Source organism: Perissodus microlepis, chromosome 10 (assembly GCF_051167445.1).
Source record: "Perissodus microlepis isolate ML-2025 ecotype Zambia chromosome 10, ASM5116744v1, whole genome shotgun sequence".
NCBI classification, from domain to species: Eukaryota; Metazoa; Chordata; class Actinopteri; order Cichliformes; family Cichlidae; genus Perissodus; species Perissodus microlepis.
In genome coordinates, this window is record NC_140470.1 from 6,238,691 (window position 1) to 6,258,959 (window position 20,269).

The window sequence follows — 20,269 nt, forward strand, 5'->3', positions numbered from 1 at the left end:
GGGAGGTGTGAAAATACGAATTTGAAAGAGCGAGTGGAGACGAGAACAGGAAGAAAGAAAAAAACTGTCTAGGAAATGACAATACAAAGGCAGAAGTGCAAATGCTTGCTGCTAAAAAAGTCACAGAGCGAGAGAGCAACTCAGATGTGCAATCAGGGATGACAGTAGGTTCTAAAGACGCGATTAATTTTGAAGTGAAGAAATATTGTTAAAAAACAAGTGAAACGCTGGATATTGACCAAAGCTGAAATATGGGGTGAGTCATTTTCTTACATTAGTTATATTAATCAATTTTTTTAAACTGAGGAAAGAAACATGTGTTCATTCCAATTTTGAATGACTCGTGAAAGAATGTGTAAAACAACACCGACTCTCATAGTGCTCTCTATATTTTACAGAAAAGATATTTAGTTCTGACTACATTTCCTGTTGTCTGCAAGTGTCTGAAGCTTATAACAGGTGCTTCAATTATTATAGTTATTGCGCATAGACTAAAAATGTATCTGCATTTCCTTTTTTCTGATAATGTTATTTAATCCAAGAAAGCATTCTGGGGAACCAAAACTTTTTGAGAACTTGGTGCATATGACAGGTGAAATACAGTCCATATTAGGCATTGTACTGATCACAGGAAGTGGTCAAAACATGAAAACCTTTGTGACAGGAAGTAAAGCTTTCCCACAGGCTACAGACGTTGCAAGTAGCAGACTGAAAACAAGTCAGTGTCATAATGACTTGTAGAGACATGTAGTCTTTTTATTATTTCATTAATTTTTGCATACAAACATTCAAACCACACAGGATAAATACATAAAGGTATAAATGTATAATTGTTTTAATGAAATAATCATCAAAAATACAAACACATATTTGCCCCATTACTTTACAGTGTACAAATTTAGGGTTCTGAACCTCTGTAAAGCTATGAAGCATTACTTACTTTTCAAATGTGCTAAACAGATTGACTAACTAGTGGAATTAATTAGATTTTATATACAAAATTTGAACAGTTTAGAAATAGAAAAGAAAGTCCACCCTGTATGTATTTTATAGAACTTGAAAAGTTCTATGTGTCAGGACATAATAAATAAAAAGTATATGAAAGAATATGATTATTTTTTAAAAAAGGTCTTTGCTAGGTTCTAAAATAATTTTAATATAATCTGGATGTGGAGTTATATTGTCACGGTCTGGCTGGCAGACCGTGGGGAGATGGGGAAATAGGACCCAAACGCCGGACTCTTCAGTGCAACAGTGTTTATTTACGAGATCAGACCTCTTGCAGACCATTACATGGGGAAACCATTTGAATACAAGCGCGCTGATCCACACAGGTGTGCACACGGGTGTTCACTGTTCGTAGACTTAAATCACACCTTTCTTGGCTGCTACTTCAAAGCACATTGTGCGCTGTCTGTCCTGCGTGCTGCACAACAACATTCAATGTTTAATATTTACTGCTGTTTACACTTAGCTAGATTAATGCGATGGTGTTGTGTTTAGTATGTTGCTTTGTTTTTTTTTGCTTGTTTTCTATTCTTTTTCTCCCAACAGGTGATCCAGGAGATTTTTTTTTTTCTTTTCCCTTTCTCACTGTCCCTCTCCCCTTCTGTTTTTCTTTTCCTTCCTCTTTCTTTCTCCCTTTCCTATCCCTCACTCATGTCTGTCCCGTCTGTAACAACTGAAAATAAAATAAAATAAATAATAAAAACAAAGGTCGATCAAATGGACCAATACGGCAATGCCATGATGATCCATTTGGCAAAATAAATCCATTGGACAACAATTCTGACGGCTAAAGAACCAAATGGGACAGGCAAAAAAAAAAAAAAAACAGTGTTTATTTAAAAGGTGGTGAAGTAAACAACAATAAATCCCCAGTTTCCCAGACTCCCGTGTAGTGTCTTCTTCCCAAAAGTCCCCGTGTAGTGCTCTCTGCCCCAGTGTCCCTGCACTCCCCGTGCTCACTGCTCCTTCTCGTCCCACACTCCTCCTGAGGGGAAAACAATAGAGGCAGCCGTTACACACTTGTCCCAGCAGGCATACACTCACACTTGACTGTGCTAGAAGACTGACGTGTAGTCAAACGCAATAATCCAGCGTCGGTGGAAGCTCCATCGCTCATCTAAATAGCTCCCCCGACGAGCCCAGATGAGGAGCAGGTGTGCGGCCAGGACTTCGGGTGTGGCCAGCCCTCAAGTTAGGCCACGCCCCCAGGGCTGAAGGTGCCTGTAACTTGGCCACAGCAGAAAGGCAATACACACAGACATACCTGCCTACATACAGATGTGCACAGGGGCAGTGCAGACAACACACCAAATAATAATAATAATAATAATAATAATAATAATAATAATAATAATAATAATAATAATAATAACAATAACAACAACAACAACAACAGTCATAGTCCCCACTGCCCACGGACCCCGAGTCCCCAGAGCCGGGTCCGTGACATATATAGGTCATATCACACAATTATAACATATTTATTTAACAAAAACCCAAATTTAGTGTGTTTGTGCTTATATAGTATGTTTGGGATTTGCCAAATATTGCATGGTTCAGTTCCCAAATAGCCAAACTCTAGTGTGGTCTGTCTGGAAAACATTGTTCCAGAAAGCTTGTGGTTTATTCCGATAAAACTTTGCAAATATTAAATGTTCTTTAGCAAGAAGAAACTGTCTCCTGGCAACTCTTCCAAACAAGCAACAATGGTTTTTTTCAGCCTTTTTTGGATAGAAACAGTGAAGAGTGACAGGAAAGCAGCAGGAGAGATAGAGGAAGAAATGAGGCAAAGGGCCGCAGGTTGTGTTAAAACCCGCACTGGCCGCTCCCAGCCATACGGCATGCGGTCACCTGCTCATCCCAGTGAGCTAAACCAGCACCCAGTCGGTCTATGCTTCAAGCTTGAATCCTGGGAGCTTGAGGGTCCTCAAAAGTATCTTTGCTGTTCCTAGGACTGTGGTCTTGTGGACAGAGATCTCAGATGTCATTCTTGGGATCTGCTGGAGCCACTTGCCCAGTTTGGGGGTCAGTACCCCGAGGCACCATTGCTGCCTTCACCTTCACATCACCTCATGCTCCTCTCCTAGCGCTTGGTATTTCTTGAGCTTCTCGTGTTCCTTATTCCCAATGTTGCTATCACTTGGTATCGCTGCATCTATCACTACGGCCATCTTCTTCTGTTTGTCCACTAAGTCAGGGCTGACTTGGCATAGATGTTTCTGTATACTGTTCCAGCCACTTGATTATAGCGTTCCATGTATCTCCTGCCTGCTAGCATCTTACACCTTTCTGTTACGTGCTGGATCCCAGCCTCACATCCCAGCCTCTATTGATCGTGTGACTTAGACTTCTCTGCATTTAATCATACTTGTTATTAATCTCTGGCTCTCTTCTACAGCATGTCATTTGTCCTGTCTTCTTTCTCTCACCCGAAATGGTCACAGTATATGGCCGCCCCTCCCTTAGCCTGGCTCTGAAGGAGGTTTCTTTTTGTTGAAAGGGAGTCTTTCCTTCTCACTGTCACCAAAGTGCTTGCTCATTGGGGGTCACATGATTGTTAGGTTTTTATCTGTATGCACTATTGTAGGGTCTAACTTACAATATAAAGCACCTTGAGGTGACTGCTGTTGTGATTTAATGCTGTATAAATAAAATTGAATTCAAGTCAATTGAATTGAATTGTGCTTAAAGTTTGTTCCCATACTGACATAATTAGTGCCTCTCTGGTGTCTTTTAGTCATTGTCCTGTCATTGGTAAGATTTTTCAATAACAGGTGCCTATCCTTCCATTATGGTCCCTCCTCTAGCACCTCTTGTGTCTCGGGTTTCTGGTGCACTAAGCACGCGATCATTATAGCCAGCTTCTTGATGTACTTATGGATCTTTGTTGTTTCATCCAGAATAATGGTTCTGATACTTACTACTAATCTGCGTCCTTTCTTCCACTTAGCGTACAATCTGAGGATGCTGGACTGGTGATACCCTCTAAGCATGATAAGGAGCATTATTGTCTTGACTCAGTGGATTTTATCTCATCCTTTATTTAGTGGAGCTTATTATCTCAACAGGGCACTGATGTTGCATATACCTACAAACATTTGTGAAAGAATGGGTTGGTCTAAGGGGCTCAGTGAATTCCAATATGGTACTGTTCAGAGTACTATGTTGGAGTACCAAGCAGAGTTGAGATTCTGAGGCCACAAAAGTGGAAGCCTTCTGCCACCTGGCTACTTCTAGAAATTCTGTACATAAAAATTATTAACAGAATTGTCGAAAAGGGGTAGCCCTGGCGAAGACACGCACCAGGAATGAGTCTGTCAATGTCTGTTGGCAATGCAGACATTGCTCCTGCAACAGTTGTACAGAGACTGAATGGCAACGCCTGAAGCACCCCCAGTAGGACACTCCAAAGGACACAGTCGAATGCCTTCTCCAAGTTCCCAAAACACATGTAGATGAATTGGACACACTCAAATATTCTTCCAAGGATAAAGAGCTAGTCCAGTGTTCCATGAACAGGATCTGCATTGTTTGTCAGTTAGGTTTGACTAATGGACAAGCTCTTTTTCAGCAACCTGGCATACATCTTCTCAGGGAGGCTCGTATTCATAAAAAAGCATTTTGTAAATTATTTATCATAACCTTGGTTTTACTTGGCCTATTAACACAATTTAAAAACTAACCTATAGTTTATACACACTCTTAAAACAAACAAAAAAAGAAATAGACTCCACGTGGCTGCATATTACTGCTATGTCATCTTAAATCAGTCATGTGATTTGGACACGCTCATCAACTCCAGGGGATTAATGACCTCAGTGACCTTTTTTTCAGTGATGGGCAAGTTGTCTCCCTCGTCCCTAGAGTCTGCTTTCTCTACAGAAGTCGATTAAGGAGGTATTCTTTCCGCTACCCGATTATATCCTCTGTTTTTGCTTCAGCTACCACCCGAGACATGTTCTGCTTGGCATGCTAGTACCCATCAGCTGCCTCAAAAGTTCCAAAGGTTAACTAAACCTTTTGCACTGTCCACTTCCTGCTGTGACAAAACAAATTTCTCTGGTGTCCACTAGGGATGGGTACCGGTATGGCACCGGTTCTGACATAAACGGTAGTAACCAGACCGAAAAGCAGCGCACATTTCGGTGCTTTATTTCGGTGCTTTTTTTCCCCTGAGATGTCATACACTTTGGATTCCAGCCAATCATTTTACCTTTGCAAGCGCAGTAGGTACGTACGTACGTTCTTTTAGAGCAGAGCTACAGATTAAAAACGCCCAAGGCGAAGCGGTCAAAAGTCTGGCTGTACTTCACAGCAAAAGATGCAAACTCAGCAGCCTGCAACAAGTGCTTTAAGGTGATACTGTGCAAAGGAGGTAACACCTCGAATCTGATGAAAAACCTGGCGACGCATAGCATTTTTTTAAAAGCCGTATTTGATAGCTTGCTGCGAGATCTCACATCGAGCACATCTACTGCGGGTGTGGTGCCTGTTATCGGTCCCGGAGTTTGCAACATCCCCCAAAAACCCGAAGAGGAGAGTCCTGGCCCCTAGCCCTGCCAGTGTAGCAGAAATGATGATGGATGATGATGGCAGCAGCAGCCGTTCTTCTCTGGGTCAGTAGTTTAATGTTGTTCGTGTGTAATTTACGTTGAGGAGGCTAACCACGTTATTAAATTAATGCACGTAAGGTGAACTAGCAAACACCGTCGTAGTTACATGCGGCTGTCTTCTTGTTTGATGGCAGATACTCCCTTCACCCTGGCCAAAAAAGCTAAAATGACCAAAGAAAAAGTTGGAAACAGCTAAACATGAGAGGTTTTTGGACAAAGTTGGTGTTTTTTTCCCCCATTGATTAAGCACTGCTTCCAGCCAAGAGTGATACCATAAATCCCCTATAGCTGCAGAAAAGGCTAACATTGTTGTCTTTTTACAAAAAAAACAGCTAAACATGAGAGGTTTTTGGACAAAGTTTGTGTTCTTCATTCTTTAAGCACCAGTTTGAGCACCGTTTAAGCACGGGCACCGTTTCAAAAGTACCGGTTTGGTACTGGTATCGGATAAAACCTAAACGATACCCATCCCTAGTGTCCACCATCTGGTTCATCTGGTTACTGCCATAACAGGGGCCAACCACCTTGCAGCATCTACTTGCAGCTGCCTCAGCAGTCTAGGTGCAGATTCTTTCTCCAGCCACAGAATGCTGTTGTATTTCTGCCGGAGGTGAGAGTTGAAGATCTCCTGGATCAGGGGCCAGCACACCCTCACTGTACGTTTAGGTGTGGCACATGTGTCAGGCATCCTCTTGCCACCTGATTTAATTAACCACCAGGTGGTGATCAGTTGACAGCTCAGCTTCTCTCTTCATCCAAGTGTCCAGATCAAAGGTCGCAGATCAGATGATATGATTACAATATTGATCGCTGATCTGTGACCTAGGATGTCCTGGTGCCACTTACACTTCAATTCAATTCAATTCAATTTTATTTATATAGCGCCAAATCACAACAAAAGTCGCCTCAAGGCGCTTCATAGATACAGAGAAGAACCCAACAATCATATGACCCCCTATGAGCAAGCACTTTGGCGACAGTGGGAAGGAAAAACTCCCTTTTAACAGGAAGAAACCTCCGGCAGAACCAGGCTCAGGGAGGGGTGGCCATCTGCTGCGACCGGTTGGGGTGAGAGAAGGAAGACAGGATAAAAGACATGCTGTGGAAGAGAGACAGAGGTTAATAACAGATATGATTCAATACAGAGAGGTCTATTAATACATAGTGAGTGAGAAAGGTGACTGGAAAGGAAAAACTCAATGCATCATGGGAATCCCCCGGCAGCCTACGTCTATTGCAGCATAACTAAGGGAGGATTCAGGGTCACCTGGTCCAGCCCTAACTATATGCTTTAGCAAAAAGGAAAGTTTTAAGCCTAATCTTAAAAGTAGAGATAGTGTCTGTCTCCCGAATCCAAACTGGAAGCTGGTTCCACAGAAGAGGGGCCTGAAAACTGAAGGCTCTCCCTCCCATTCTACTTTTAAATACTCTAGGAACAACAAGTAGGCCTGCAGAGCGAGAGCGAAGTGCTCTAATAGGGTATCACTTATGGATACCCTTAACATGGTGTTGGTCATGGGCAAACTGTGGTTTGCACAAAACTCCAATGATGAAACACTACTCAGGTTCAGATCAGGCAGATAGTTCCTTGAAGTACTCAATGACCATAAGAAGGCTGGGTACTCTGAACTGTTGCTTGGCGTGTAACCCCCTCCACCATGGGTTACACGAGTCCAGTCATAAAATTTCCTCATTAATAAATTTAACTCTTAGTGGAATTACAAACAAATTGGAAGCGATTGGGAACAACAGCAATTTAGCCATGAAGTGGTAGGCTGCATAAAGTCATAGTGAGGGATCTCAAACTTTCTGCGATTTCATCGCTACACACCTCCAGACTTCATGTGACCTTCAGATTAGCTCAAGAATAGTGTGTTTCATTTAATGGGTTCATTTAATGCTTCATTTACTGGGTTTCCTTGGTAGAGCAACTGCATCCAAGCCTTACATCACCAAGCGTAATGCAGAGCATTGGATGCATCACCAACACTCTATAGATGTCGAAACACGTTCTGTGGAGTGACAAATCATGCTTTTCCATCAGCAATCCAATGGATGAGTCTGGGTTTGGCAGTTGCCAGGACAGTAATACTTGTCTGACTGCATTGTGCCAAGTGTAAAGTTTGGTGCAGGGGTATTATGATGTGGCCTTGCTTTTCTGGAGCTCAGCCTGGGCTTCTAGCTCCAGTGAAAGGAACTCTTAAAACTTCAGCATTCCAAGATATCCATAAAGACATTGATGAGCAAGTTTGGTGTGGAAGAACATGACTGGCCTGCACCTGAGCCCTACCTCAACCCAATTGAACACAAATGCACTTCTGAAAGAATTATCAAAATTTCCTGTAAACTCACTCCTAAATCTTATGGAAAGCCTTCCCAGAAGAGTTCGTGTTATAGAAGAATGTTCATGCTTCTTTTATCTGTACACTTACACCATTTTCGTATTTTGTTCTTGCACTGCATCTGGTCATCTTTTTTTCCTAATAATTCCCTCCAACAGTGAGTCCAGTATCTGTCAGGTGAGGGCAACAGTCATGCTGTATGATGACAACAGCAAGCGCTGGGTGCCAGCAGGATCTGACAGTACATCTATAAGCCGTGTCCAGATCTATCACAACCCTTCAGCAAACACCTTCAGAGTAGTGGGACGCAAACTGCAGGCTGACCAGCAGGTACAAGAAAAGCATACACACGAAACCAGACAATTACCTTCTCATGTTCTGATTGGACACACACACACACACACACACACACACACACACACTAACACACACACACACACACACACACATATCACCCTGGGATTTTGCAAGTTCAGGGTGATCAATTTATTCACAAATACATTGTTCAAAAATCATACAATGTGATTACCGCATTTTTCTTTTCAGATTCTGTCTCTCACAGTGGAATGTGTATGTGTGTGTGTGTATGTGTATGTATATATATATATATATATATATATATATATATATATATGTGTGTGTGTGTGTGTGTGTGTGTGTGTACATATATATATATATATATATGTATGTATGTATGTATGTATATACACTTTGAGACACGCAGTGTATTCTGTTCACCTTGCACAGACTTAATAATTAACAGATGAATACCCACAACATGTATTGGTTTATTCCATGCATATTACAATCTACTGTGGGCCAAGCATCAGCAATATGATCTCACATATAATTATATATTCAAACAAATTTACTTCTGGCCTGACTAACTTTATATTTAATTTACATTTACTATCCTTCGCTTCCTGTTTTCATCAGGTGGTGATCAATTGTCCCATTATCAAAGGAATGAAGTATAATCAAGCCACACCAAATTTCCATCAGTGGCGTGATCACAAGCAGGTGTGGGGGCTAAATTTTGGCAGTAAAGAAGATGCTACTCTGTTTGCCAACACCATGACGCATGCTTTAGATACTGTCAGTGCCCCGGCAGTTGCAGGTAACCACACCAGTGCAAGAAGACATGTTAGATCCAGATCGTGCAGTATTCCTGTCTGTCAGATTTGGTGAAGACTGAGGACCCTTAATGCAGACTCTTAGACAGGCAGGTTCCAGTGAATATAATCCTTTATTGAAGGTAAACCAAAAGCCATAAGAACACATGGAAATGCCTGGAAAACCCTGGGAGCTAGGAAACAAAGATGGAACATAAGGAACAGGATGCACAGTAAACAAGAAATAGGTTGATGCGAAAAAAAAGCTATGGGGAGATGAAGGCCAGAAACACACAAGGTAATTAGGGAAGATGGGAAACATTAGGGAACATAGCTATTACTGATCAGAAAAACGGGAAGAGCAAAACAGTAACTGGTACAAAAGGCACATGGGAAAAGGCTAAAACAAGGAGCATAGCAATGTCTTTATATTCTGACAATAATCTGTAAGTGTGGTATGGTGGTGGGGTGGGAATATATGTGAGTGACACAGAGTGGAAAAAAGATATAAGAGATATAAGTATGTAAAAAAAAGTGTGTTGCTAATCTTTCTAAGATTAGAAATGACAAAATCAAAACAAATAGTACAACTTGAATTGCATAAAAAATGTATTAGGCACACTGAAAACTAATAAGCCTAAAAACCAGTGTACTGTCCTATAAATAAATGTTAGTTAATACAATTATTTTTGATTATTAGGCATTTATTCCAACTACTTTTTTGGAGTTTTATCTGGACTATAACTCTGTTTAGATACTTATACAGAAAAACATTTCTATGCCTGAATTAAAACAATTCTTCAAAAAAAGTGAGATAAAATTTCTTCAAACCATTGTAAAAGATTCCCTGCCAGTTATCAAAAGCGCTCAATAGCAATTTTTAATTGTTATTAGCCACCAAGTGGCATTTGAGACTCAATGTGGTAACTCAGTTCACACTGACAGTAAATACAAATAACTTTGGTTTTGTCCAGAGAACAATCTGGCATAGCTTTGACATTACTGATGCATCACTTCCAAACATCCTGAACTATCAAAGATCACAGTGCAGCCGTACATTAATTGAGAGTCAAAAAATAGAAGCTTTAAACTGAATTTGCATGAATGTGTTATCATCTCGTTGGCTTTGAGAGCCCTAATATAAGCATACATGCATATTTTATATTATCTATGTAATATATTAATTTTAAATAATTTTAATGCTTTTTCTTAGGCCCAGCTCAGAACGGCCCCACTGCACAGCAGCTGGAACAACAGAGAAGGTACAGTTCATTCTTAATTATACTAAGGCTGATATCTATTTTATGTCATTGGTTTTTAGGTTTTGTTTCTGCTTTTAATTAACATTTTCAGCAGTTATTACAGACTAATAAAGACTACAATGCAAATGCAGAGATATGTTGTTTACAGCAGATAGTCCACATATCTATTTTCTCCTTGATACAAGTCATGAGTTCATCAGTCTAAAGGCACTAGTATACTCTGCACTGGTTGCTTGCGCTGCACAGTCACTTCTATTTATGCTCACCATTAAGACGTAAATAGCAGCTGCATTATTTTCCTGAACAACAGCTTTCTCTGCTTAGACAATACCACCACATCAGCGCTGATACAGAAAGAGAAGAAGCCAAAACTGAAAGCAAAGTCATTGCCAAGTATTTTTCAATAAAGTCTCATGTTATCAAAATGTTTCCACTCCCTCTGTAGAATTTATGAAACTCTGACCTTCTGATATATCACTAGAATGGCAGAATAAACTAACATGACTGTACACTTGACTGTCAAAACCTAGCTGTGGCGGCAGCAGTGCAATGCACCAGGTTACAGAAGCTGAGGCTACGTCCACACTAATGTGTTTTCGTTTGAAAACGCCTCCCGTCCACACTGAGATGGCATTTTCCCCAAGGAAAAATGCAGTGTTTTGAAAACACTCTCAAAAACGCATACATTTCAAAATGGAGCTGTCCCGTCGCAGTGTGGACACTCGAAAACGCAGACTTGACGCATGTTGGTCATATGATGCAGTCATGTGACCACTTAAACTAAGATGGCGGACGGCATCGGACAGCAGTTGTTTTGTTTGCTCACAATTTTGGTAGCCCTATCTCCCAGTTGATGTTCTCACTTGCTTTGGAAACCTTGTACTCGTTGGTGACTCGGAGCAACAACTCCACCTCATTATCAGTCCACTTTAAAAATTCGGTGCTTTGTCCTGCCATTTCGCTGCCACGTTTCAAAGAGCCGGAATGTAAATAAACGGCAGAGGGAAATGACGTAGGTCGAGTCGTTTTGCATTTCAAGCATGCGTGGAACTGCAACGTCAGCGTTTTTGGACGTTTTAGTGTGGATGCGCAACTCTTTGAACACGCTAGTGTGGATACGGAGTATTTTCAGACGAAAATGCCGTTTTCAAATCTATCCGGGCTAGTGTGGACGTAGCCTGAAAAGTGCACGACTGGGTGAAGTGACACCAAAACAAGGCATGTTGTTGGATTAGTTGAAGGGCTTAAAGCATTAAGGGAGGGTTAATGAGGAATATGAGTGAAGTTTGTAGGCGGCTGCTGGTGGCTGCAAGCACATCATCTCTCAGATCTCCAGCTAAGCACGTTTCCAGGGAGGGAGCAGGGGAAAGAAGGCAGTCTGGCCGCGCGCTAATTATCCCACTGCAAGCGAGCTAGTTGGAACACAAGTGCACAGTCAGCAGGCACTAATTAGGGTTTCTTTTATGTGGATGTGACATTATTTTTGGAGCACACAGCCTAAAAGCAAAGATGTTTACACCTTGCTTATCTCACCCACCTCCTAGACCTCTTCGGGAGGACACCAAAGTGTTTCCCAGCCAGCCAAAAGTAATGATCTCATGGCTGGCTTGTATGTTCTGGGTTTGCCCTGGCGTCTTCTTCTAGTTTGGCATGCCCAAAATACCTCAGCTAGGAAGCACCTTGTAGGTGTCCTTGTTACATTCTTGAACCACCTCAACTGCTTCCTTTCATGATGGGGGAGTAGCAACTCTACCTTGTGCCCTTCCTGAATGACTGAGCTCCTCAATCTATCTCGAATGCTTCTGCAGTGGTCCTATGGACAGACTACGCTTTTTCTGCTGATAAAGACCTCCCCCCAAACTACATCAAAGTGATGAGTTAGATGACAAAAATAAAATGTCCTTTTTTCCACTATCTACAATCAAAAGTATAAAATATGAGAAATATGAGAAAATAAACTACAAAGTTGCTTTTATTAAAGTAAAGCAAATCACAAAGTTACATGAGAAATTTAACAAGGTAAATCAAACCTGCAACTCAACGGGAAAAAAACAAACAAACAAAAAAAAAAAACATACTGCAAGGGAGGACACAACTTTGAGGGATAACATGACAAAGAACAAATGGAGAAAATATATACTCACCAGGGAAAACTGCTGGATGGAATTAAACTAATGAGACAGGGGCAAACAAAACTAAACACAACACAAGACACAAGGGACTATCAAAATAAAATAGGAAGTAATACACTGAGACCCAGGACTAAGACATGAACTTAAGGGGAAATCAACAAACATGGAGACATGACTGACTGGGGTGACAGAAAGGGAACACAAAAACAATGATAACTGAAGAATACATAACCAAATGAGGAAGAGAGACTAGAAACAAAGGAAATATAACATGATGAAAAAAGAAACTAGAACCATGAACCAGAAATATAGATACTACGCTATCTATAAATATAAAACATAAACAGAAGACTGTAGAGCTCAAACACAAAACTCATCTTTACCTAGAATGCACCTAAAGACCTATAGATTAGGAGAGCAAAACTATAATACAAAGATAATAAAAAATGAGTCAAACCCAAAAATCTTTTTTTAAAAAAAAACCCATAGCACTTGGACTGATGGAAAGGAGAGTTTCTTTGGTCCAGCCCACTTAACATCAAAGTGGTTTGTATGTAGCCCACAACGTAAAAATGAATTTGACCCCCCTGGTCTACATATTGTAGCTGTTTGCTGTAAATAAGGGCAATGTCACAAACAACTGTTCTGTGGCACACTCTCCTTGTGCTGTGGCTGGTCCTTCACTCACCCATAGAGAAAACTGAAACTATAACGCCTGAAACCAGGTGTTAAACAAATGAAAATTGTCTTCTGTAACCACCACATCACTTTCATGCTTTTATATTTTTTGGGGCTTCTAAAATTTGTGGTGAACTCTGCTGTCACTGCCTTGCCATGATCCACTTTTCAAACAGTCAGCCAGTTAGTCACACCTATCCATAGTGTTTTTGGAAGACTGCACGAGAGATGTTTGTGTATGTTGAAAAGCCCTCTCCATAGGTTTGGCATAGGCAAATACGTACGCAAATGGACACATTCACTGTATCGTAAATTAAACATAAAAGAAAGTTCAGACACACTCCAGGCAAAGCTTATTTGAAAATCAAAGAATAGGGTCATCAAATGCTGAGGCACATATTGCACAGAAGTCGGCAACTTTCTGCATAGTAATCACTACAAACCTTCATGTGACTTTCAGATTAGCTCATGAACAGTGCATAGAAAGCTTCATTTAATTGGTTTCTTTGGCCAATCAGCTGCATCCAAGCCTTACATCACCAAGCGTAATGCAGAACATTGGATGCATCACACCACCACTTCACTCTAGAGAAATGGAAACATTTGACAATTTGGGCTTCTCCATCTAGTAATCTGGTGGGTGAGTCTGGGTTTGGCAGTTGGCAGGAGAATGGTACTTGTCTGACGGCACTGTGCCAAGGATAAATATTTGGTGGTGGATGGATTATGATGTGGCAACCTTTTTTCAGGAGTAGGCCCTGGCTTCTTACTTCCACTGAAAGGAACTCTTAATGCTTCCGACATGTCAGACATTTTGGACTATATCATGCTCTCAGCTTTGTGGGAACAGTTTGGAGATGCCCCCTTTCTGTTGCAACATGACGCACCAGTGCACAAAGCAAGGTCTATAAAGACATTAATGAGCAAGTTTGGTGTGGTAGAACATGACTGGCCTATACAGAGCAACAATCTTAACCCAACAGAACACTTTTGAGATGAGTTAGAGCAGAGACTGTGAGCCAAGCCCCCTCATCAAAGATCAGTGATGAGGGGGGTACCCCAGCTGGGTAGCTTGGGGAGCCCCTCTGTAAGAAGGCCAGATACTCTAACCTGCTGCTCGACACGTAAGCACAGCCAACAGTCAGGACCTGTATCGTTTACTCGGGAGTTGGTTCTGTACTACTCCATCAGATCTGCTTAATTCTATGTTTCTTGACTGTAGTTTAAAACCACAAACTCTTGGGACCAATCTGGACTCTTTGCATCTCAGATTTAATCAGAGGGGAATTTTATAGTATAGAATTTCCTGGATTCTCTTTCATACTCCCTTACCACTTGAAAAGTGTTCCTCCCATCCATGTCCATAACAAACAACTACAATTGAACAGAGGTGGTCGCTTTCAACACCAGCTATGAAGAACTGATATTGTAGTTCTCAGGCGCTTCAACTGCAACTTACACCTTGCCTCAGTTGACCTTAATAGGTCACATGATAGGGTGGGTCTCACAGAGGTTTCACCCTTGTCCCCTTCTGATGGTAATGGCCTATGCCTTTTTTGACTCACATGATCTGTATTAGGTCAACAACCACCTCCAGAGGGGACACCACTACTTGTTAAATACCTGGAATTCTTTTGTTTGTCTTTTGTTTCTGGAACCCTGGGATGGGAGGTGAAGCATACTCAGAAACTTAAAGAAATCAAGTTCCTTTCTTTTTCTAACCTCTTAAAACTACCACGATTTGCACGACTATGAACCTCCACACACAATATATAAAGGATGGATTTTCAGTGAAGTCAAGTCAAGTCAAGTTTATTTATAAAGCACATTTAAAAACAACCGAGGCTGACCAAAGTGCTGTACAATAAAATACAAATATAAAATACAATAAAACACAAATACATAAAACACCTCACTGATAAAACAAATATAAACACATGTATTATACCTGTTGAGTTTTTATACAAACAGCAGCACTTAGCTCTAATTTATCTGTCTATCTTCGTCCAGACTCGAACGTCAGAAGCAGGAACAGCAAGAGAAAGAACGTCTGGAGCGAGAACGCCAGGCCACTGTATCAGCACCTCCTGCCCCTCCTGCCCCACCAGCTACTTCACCTGCCCCACCAGCACCCCCACCACCTCCAGGTCCACCCCCACCTCCTTCTGGGGGATGCCCACCTGCACCTCCACCACCTCCATCTGGAGGTATGGTTCCACCTGCACCTCCACCCCCACCGGTTGCAGGAGGCAGTGGAGGAGGTGGAGGTGGCAGTGGAAATGATCTGGCTGCAGCTCTAGCAGGAGCCAAATTGCGCAAAACAGTAAAGGTATGAGCAAATACATATATGCATATACATATATGGGGTGGCTGTAGCTCAGGAGGTAGAACAGGGCCCCTATTGATCGGAAGTTCAGTGGTTTGAGCCATGGCTCCTCCAGTCTGCATGTCAAGTATCCTTGTGCACGATACTAACCCCAAGTTGCTCTCCCATGCATCCATTGGAGTGTGTTGTTGTATAGAGCACTTTGAGTACTCCTGGAGAGTAGAAAAGTGCTTTATCAGTCCATTTATGTATTTGTGTTCTCTAAAACCCTGATGCACACACACATTTTACTGTTTGTATTTAGTTTTATGTTTTTCAAAAGGATCTATTCATTGGACCAAACGGCTTTAAACACAGTGATGTGCATTTTTTTGTGTTAAGGATGAGGGAGGTTCAGCAGCCCTAGCCCCGAAACCACAGTCCTCATCCGGTGGAAGTGGAGGAGGTGATCTAATGGGAGAAATGAGTGCTATCCTTGCAAGAAGGCAAGTCATAATCGAGAGATATACATCTTAGAAATACTTGTGATAGTCTGATATGGAGGATCTCATTGTTTGTATTGTAATGGATTTATTTTTTTAATAGGCGAAAAGCTGCTGATAAGCCAGCTGTAAAAAAGGAAGAATCTCACAATGTAAGCCCCGTGCTCTCAAGAAGACCCATAAGATTTTTTATGGGTCTTTAGTATTTGTAGATTTAATAAGATTTAAATATTAAATTATAACTGTAATTATCTTTATACGTAACTACAGGAGGATTCTGAGTCCTCTGTATCGAAATCCTCAGGTGTAGCGGGTGAGTAATCACATCTGTGTAGATAAAGAAACATAAATGCCTCTCTTTACACTACAGCCAGCATTGTAGATAGACTTTTTGTGAAAGAAACAAAAACATTTAATTTGAGGATATTAACATGAAATGCAATAATAAATACAACAATTCCCCACCAGAAATCAATCAATCCAAGGAAAAATCTGCCACCATGCCAAGGTAAGAGACTGGTTCAGACTTTCACTTTACAACTGATCCATACATTATATACTAAACAACAACCTATTTTGAGCCATCCACAGCAATTCAGCAATCAACAACTTTCCTAAAACATCTGTGTTCTTTGCAACAGAGCCAAATCCTTAACCACCAATCAAAAAGACTCAAGCCCAAGTTCAAACTCTGCCACTACTCCAGTGTCCAGGTACTAGTCTTCCCCCTGACTCTGCCTACTACATGGGTTCTCTTCTAAGATGATATGCATTCAATGAAGCTCTATTCCAATCTGAAAGAGATACTTCTTTGTTTGTTGGTGTGTGCTGCACTTCTATTTTCTACTTTGTCTTACTGTCATAAGATTAACTATCAACTGCTTTTATTGTTTCTGTCTGAAGTGTGTTGCTTACCCTGGCCAGCTCATGTTTGAGACAAAGATAATGCTTTGTTTTTAACCACATGTTCCCGCAGATAACCAGCAGAGCTGTGAGCATGACTGTACAAATAGCTTACTCTGTTGTAATCGCAAAACTGCAAACATTAAGTGAAAGGCACACCAGAGAGCTACACCCAGCCATAGTTTTATGAACTCATTAATATTTGTCAATGCAAATAATTAGTCCGCTTGTCTATGCACTTATTTAACTTAGATATTAAAACTTACTTTATTATTTTAATATATGTATTATACAGGCATTAAAATTGTTTGTACTTTAATGCAAAGTGACACAAAAGCATATAGAATTTTTATACAACTTTCATATTTGCTGAATATTAACAACAAACATGTCAATTTTTTAAAATCTGTATTATTTTAGGCAAAAGGGATCTTAGCTGACTGCCTGTTACAAGAACAGGCTTGGCCAGCACAGACACCTGATGTCTGACAGAACAATTCATTTCAATTGTATAGCGCCATATCAAAACAACAGTTGCCTCAAGCATGCCATCTGCATCATCCCCACATAATAATAATAATAATAATATAAAAATGTGATATTTTAATAATTAATTTAAAATATTAATATTTTCAGTGTGGTGGCCTCAAACTTGCTTCCATTTAGTTTTAGAGATTTCCACATAAAATTCCAAATTATTAGTGATCATTTGCTTCTGCTTTGAAAAACACATTGAGTGTGACATGCTGCCACTATCCTGCTCAACTGATTCAGTGAGTGTTCCACTTTCTGTAGCATAGCACTCCAAACTAATTTAAAAGAAAGAAACATTATTGGAACACGTACATGAAGATAAAAGTAAGTGTTTGGCCTAAAATATGACCTCTTTGATTGTGTTTGCTTCAGTGTAATAAAGTATCTTTCTTTTGTAGGATGAAAGTGGTGAAGAAGAACTCAGATGGTACAGGAAATGATAGTGATATGGAAAAATTTAAACAGGTTTGTTCCTCCATCTTTATATAAATACACACCAATATCCTACAACTCCTTCGTAAACAGTATAACTTTCTGTGATGACATAAAACTATTTTAGTTCCTTTGAAACAAGAGAAGCTATTCAGTATGTAAAATATGTGTTCTAAGCCTCTGCTTGTTTTTCCCAGGACTTGCATTATAAAGCCATTTCATCTAAAGAACCTTAAATTATAGTTGCAAAGCCTCTAACATTGTTTCCAGATTTGTACTATTGTACACATAAAGTTTTAAGGCTCTTTATTAAAACCAAATGTACTTCTTTTATGCAAAACGTCATACTCTGTCTGCATTTGAAGGAAATCCTTGAAGATATAAAAAAGGAACTCTACAAAGTAAAGGAAGAAATTATCACAGGTGAGTTCTAACGTATATACTATCCATATGTCAGATGAACCTAGAGGAACTATGTCAGCGGAACCTAGGGCATACATGTAGAAACTACTCATATACAGTATGTTGTGATCTTGTGTTATACCAGAATATTGCTCTGTTTTTCTAGCTCTGATGCAGGAGCTACAAAGGTCACAGCTCAAGGATGAAGACTGAAGAACTGATCAAAAGAAAAAAAATGGATGCTTATCTTGCAGTGCTCACAGTGTTTTACTTGGCGAAATTATTTTATTTTACATTGTTTAATTTGTTTTCATGCAATGGACTTTAAAGTCTGATCAGTCCTAAGACTATGAACATGAACACATTTTCAAATAAAATATTATTATCATTATTTTTCCCCGATATCTTGCTTAGTTATAGAAATCAGAATGGAATTCCAATTATTGTCTAGGAGTTGTAAATTTTAGTGTTTCATGTAATATTCATCAACAGACATATGAATGACATGCCCAGGCATTTTTATCAGTGGCAGGTAACAGTAATCTGCTCAGACAGGTTGTTGACACTTTTACCATCAAACAATTTCAAGTTCTTGCAAAATTAAAGAAGTGGTAGCAAAAGTGCACACTACTGGTTTTGTAGCTACAAGGATATACATTTTAGCACATGTTAACTTACATTCTTGAAAATGGGCCAGAAATTTGACTTTTTAATAGAATAGAATAGAATAGAATAGAATAGAACTTTGGGGAGTTCCATTCCAGGAAATTCCAGCAGCTGTTGTTGAATGTCTAAAATTACACAACATTGCTCAAGTGAAGTTATTTACATGTATGTACATTTCAGGGTATACCAGGAAAAACTCCATATGACCCCACGTAGGACTATGATACCTTTCAGATGTGAAAACATTACTTTTGATATTCTTCCATTGTCATCTGATAAAGTACTCTTTAAAAGTACTCAAAAATAAAGCTTATCTTGTTAAAAAATAATAAAAATTGTGACAAGCAAGCAAATTTTGTGTATGATTTTTCATTAAAACTGGGTAAAAACTGAATTTATAATGTTTTTAATATAATGTAGGTCACATACACTTGATTTAAAAAAAAATAGAAGTTAATAAAAATGTAAAAAGCTAGGTGGCATTTTATAATATCTACACACTATTAAGCATTAAAGAAGTATTAGTTAAAACTCAATCATAAAGTATTGTTCCTCCTTAGTATGTCATTTATATAGGTGTATACGAATAGTCTTGCTTAGTAAGGCCATATAAAATGTTTAATTTTTTATGTTTTCTGCTTTATCTTTTCTACTTTATAAATGATGGATTAACCATTTGTAAATAAAGTATTAACCCCTAGTGAGCATTGTCTCTTAAGTGGGTCATTGACCCACTATTAGTCAATAATAATGTGCCTCACCACATGTAAGAAGATGTAAAAAAAGGCTGTTGGTCATTATCTGCACAGTCTTGATGCATGCTCAATCATCCAGGTAGTGAAATACCAAAAAGTTGATTCTGTTCATCCTTACATAGTGTCCAGATGAGCAGAATCAACTTTTTAGGATTATCAGCAGAGGTTTCAGGTGAAACCATTGTGAGACCTTGCCCCACCTTATTATGTGACCCATTGAGCTCACAAGATGTGAATGGGGACTCGGGTGCCTGGGAAGGTACCTTAAAACTGCATTGTAGGTGGCAGCCAGTTGGTGTCATAAGCTGCCCCCTCTGTTCAAAGATGGTCAGTTGCTTTCAGAACTGAAGAAACTTCTCAGGTGAGAGGTGAAACATCTTCAAGGAACTTAAAGAAGTCCAGTCAGTTTCTTTCCAAGCGACTTAGATTGTATTTGTCAATATTGTGTCACACATATGGTGCTAACTTGTGGCAACAGGGAACTATGCAGTAGGTTATAATTATTCAATATAAATGAAATTTTAACTGTTGGTTCCACACATGATATACAGCAGTGTGACATATGGTTAGACAATTGCCACCTAGTGGCCATAGATGGTGTTCAGTAGGGTAAATGATGCCA

At 39.9% G+C, this 20,269-nt stretch overlaps 1 protein-coding gene across 1 annotated transcript; it reads left to right on the forward strand.

The window, feature by feature from the left end:
* Window positions 1-83: 83 nt before the first annotated feature.
* On the forward strand, window positions 84-19,245 carry LOC146378682 (uncharacterized). Its single transcript, XM_084941597.1, has 13 exons — window positions 84-256; window positions 8,122-8,293; window positions 8,900-9,080; window positions 10,289-10,337; window positions 15,158-15,476; window positions 15,855-15,958; window positions 16,059-16,107; window positions 16,226-16,268; window positions 16,424-16,463; window positions 16,597-16,668; window positions 17,791-17,857; window positions 18,190-18,247; window positions 18,393-19,245. Exons 1-13 carry the CDS (start codon window positions 252-254, stop codon window positions 18,437-18,439), a joined length of 1,206 nt encoding a protein of 401 aa, XP_084797723.1. The 5' UTR covers window positions 84-251; the 3' UTR covers window positions 18,440-19,245.
* The last annotated feature ends 1,024 nt before the right edge of the window (window positions 19,246-20,269 follow it).

Coding starts and splice junctions, on each gene's coding strand:
- LOC146378682 (XM_084941597.1), top strand. Junction 15,477..15,854: donor AATTGCGCAAAACAGTAAAG/GTATGAGCAAAT, acceptor TTTTGTGTTAAG/GATGAGGGAGGTTCAGCAGC. Junction 16,669..17,790: donor GCCACTACTCCAGTGTCCAG/GTACTAGTCTTC, acceptor TTTCTTTTGTAG/GATGAAAGTGGTGAAGAAGA.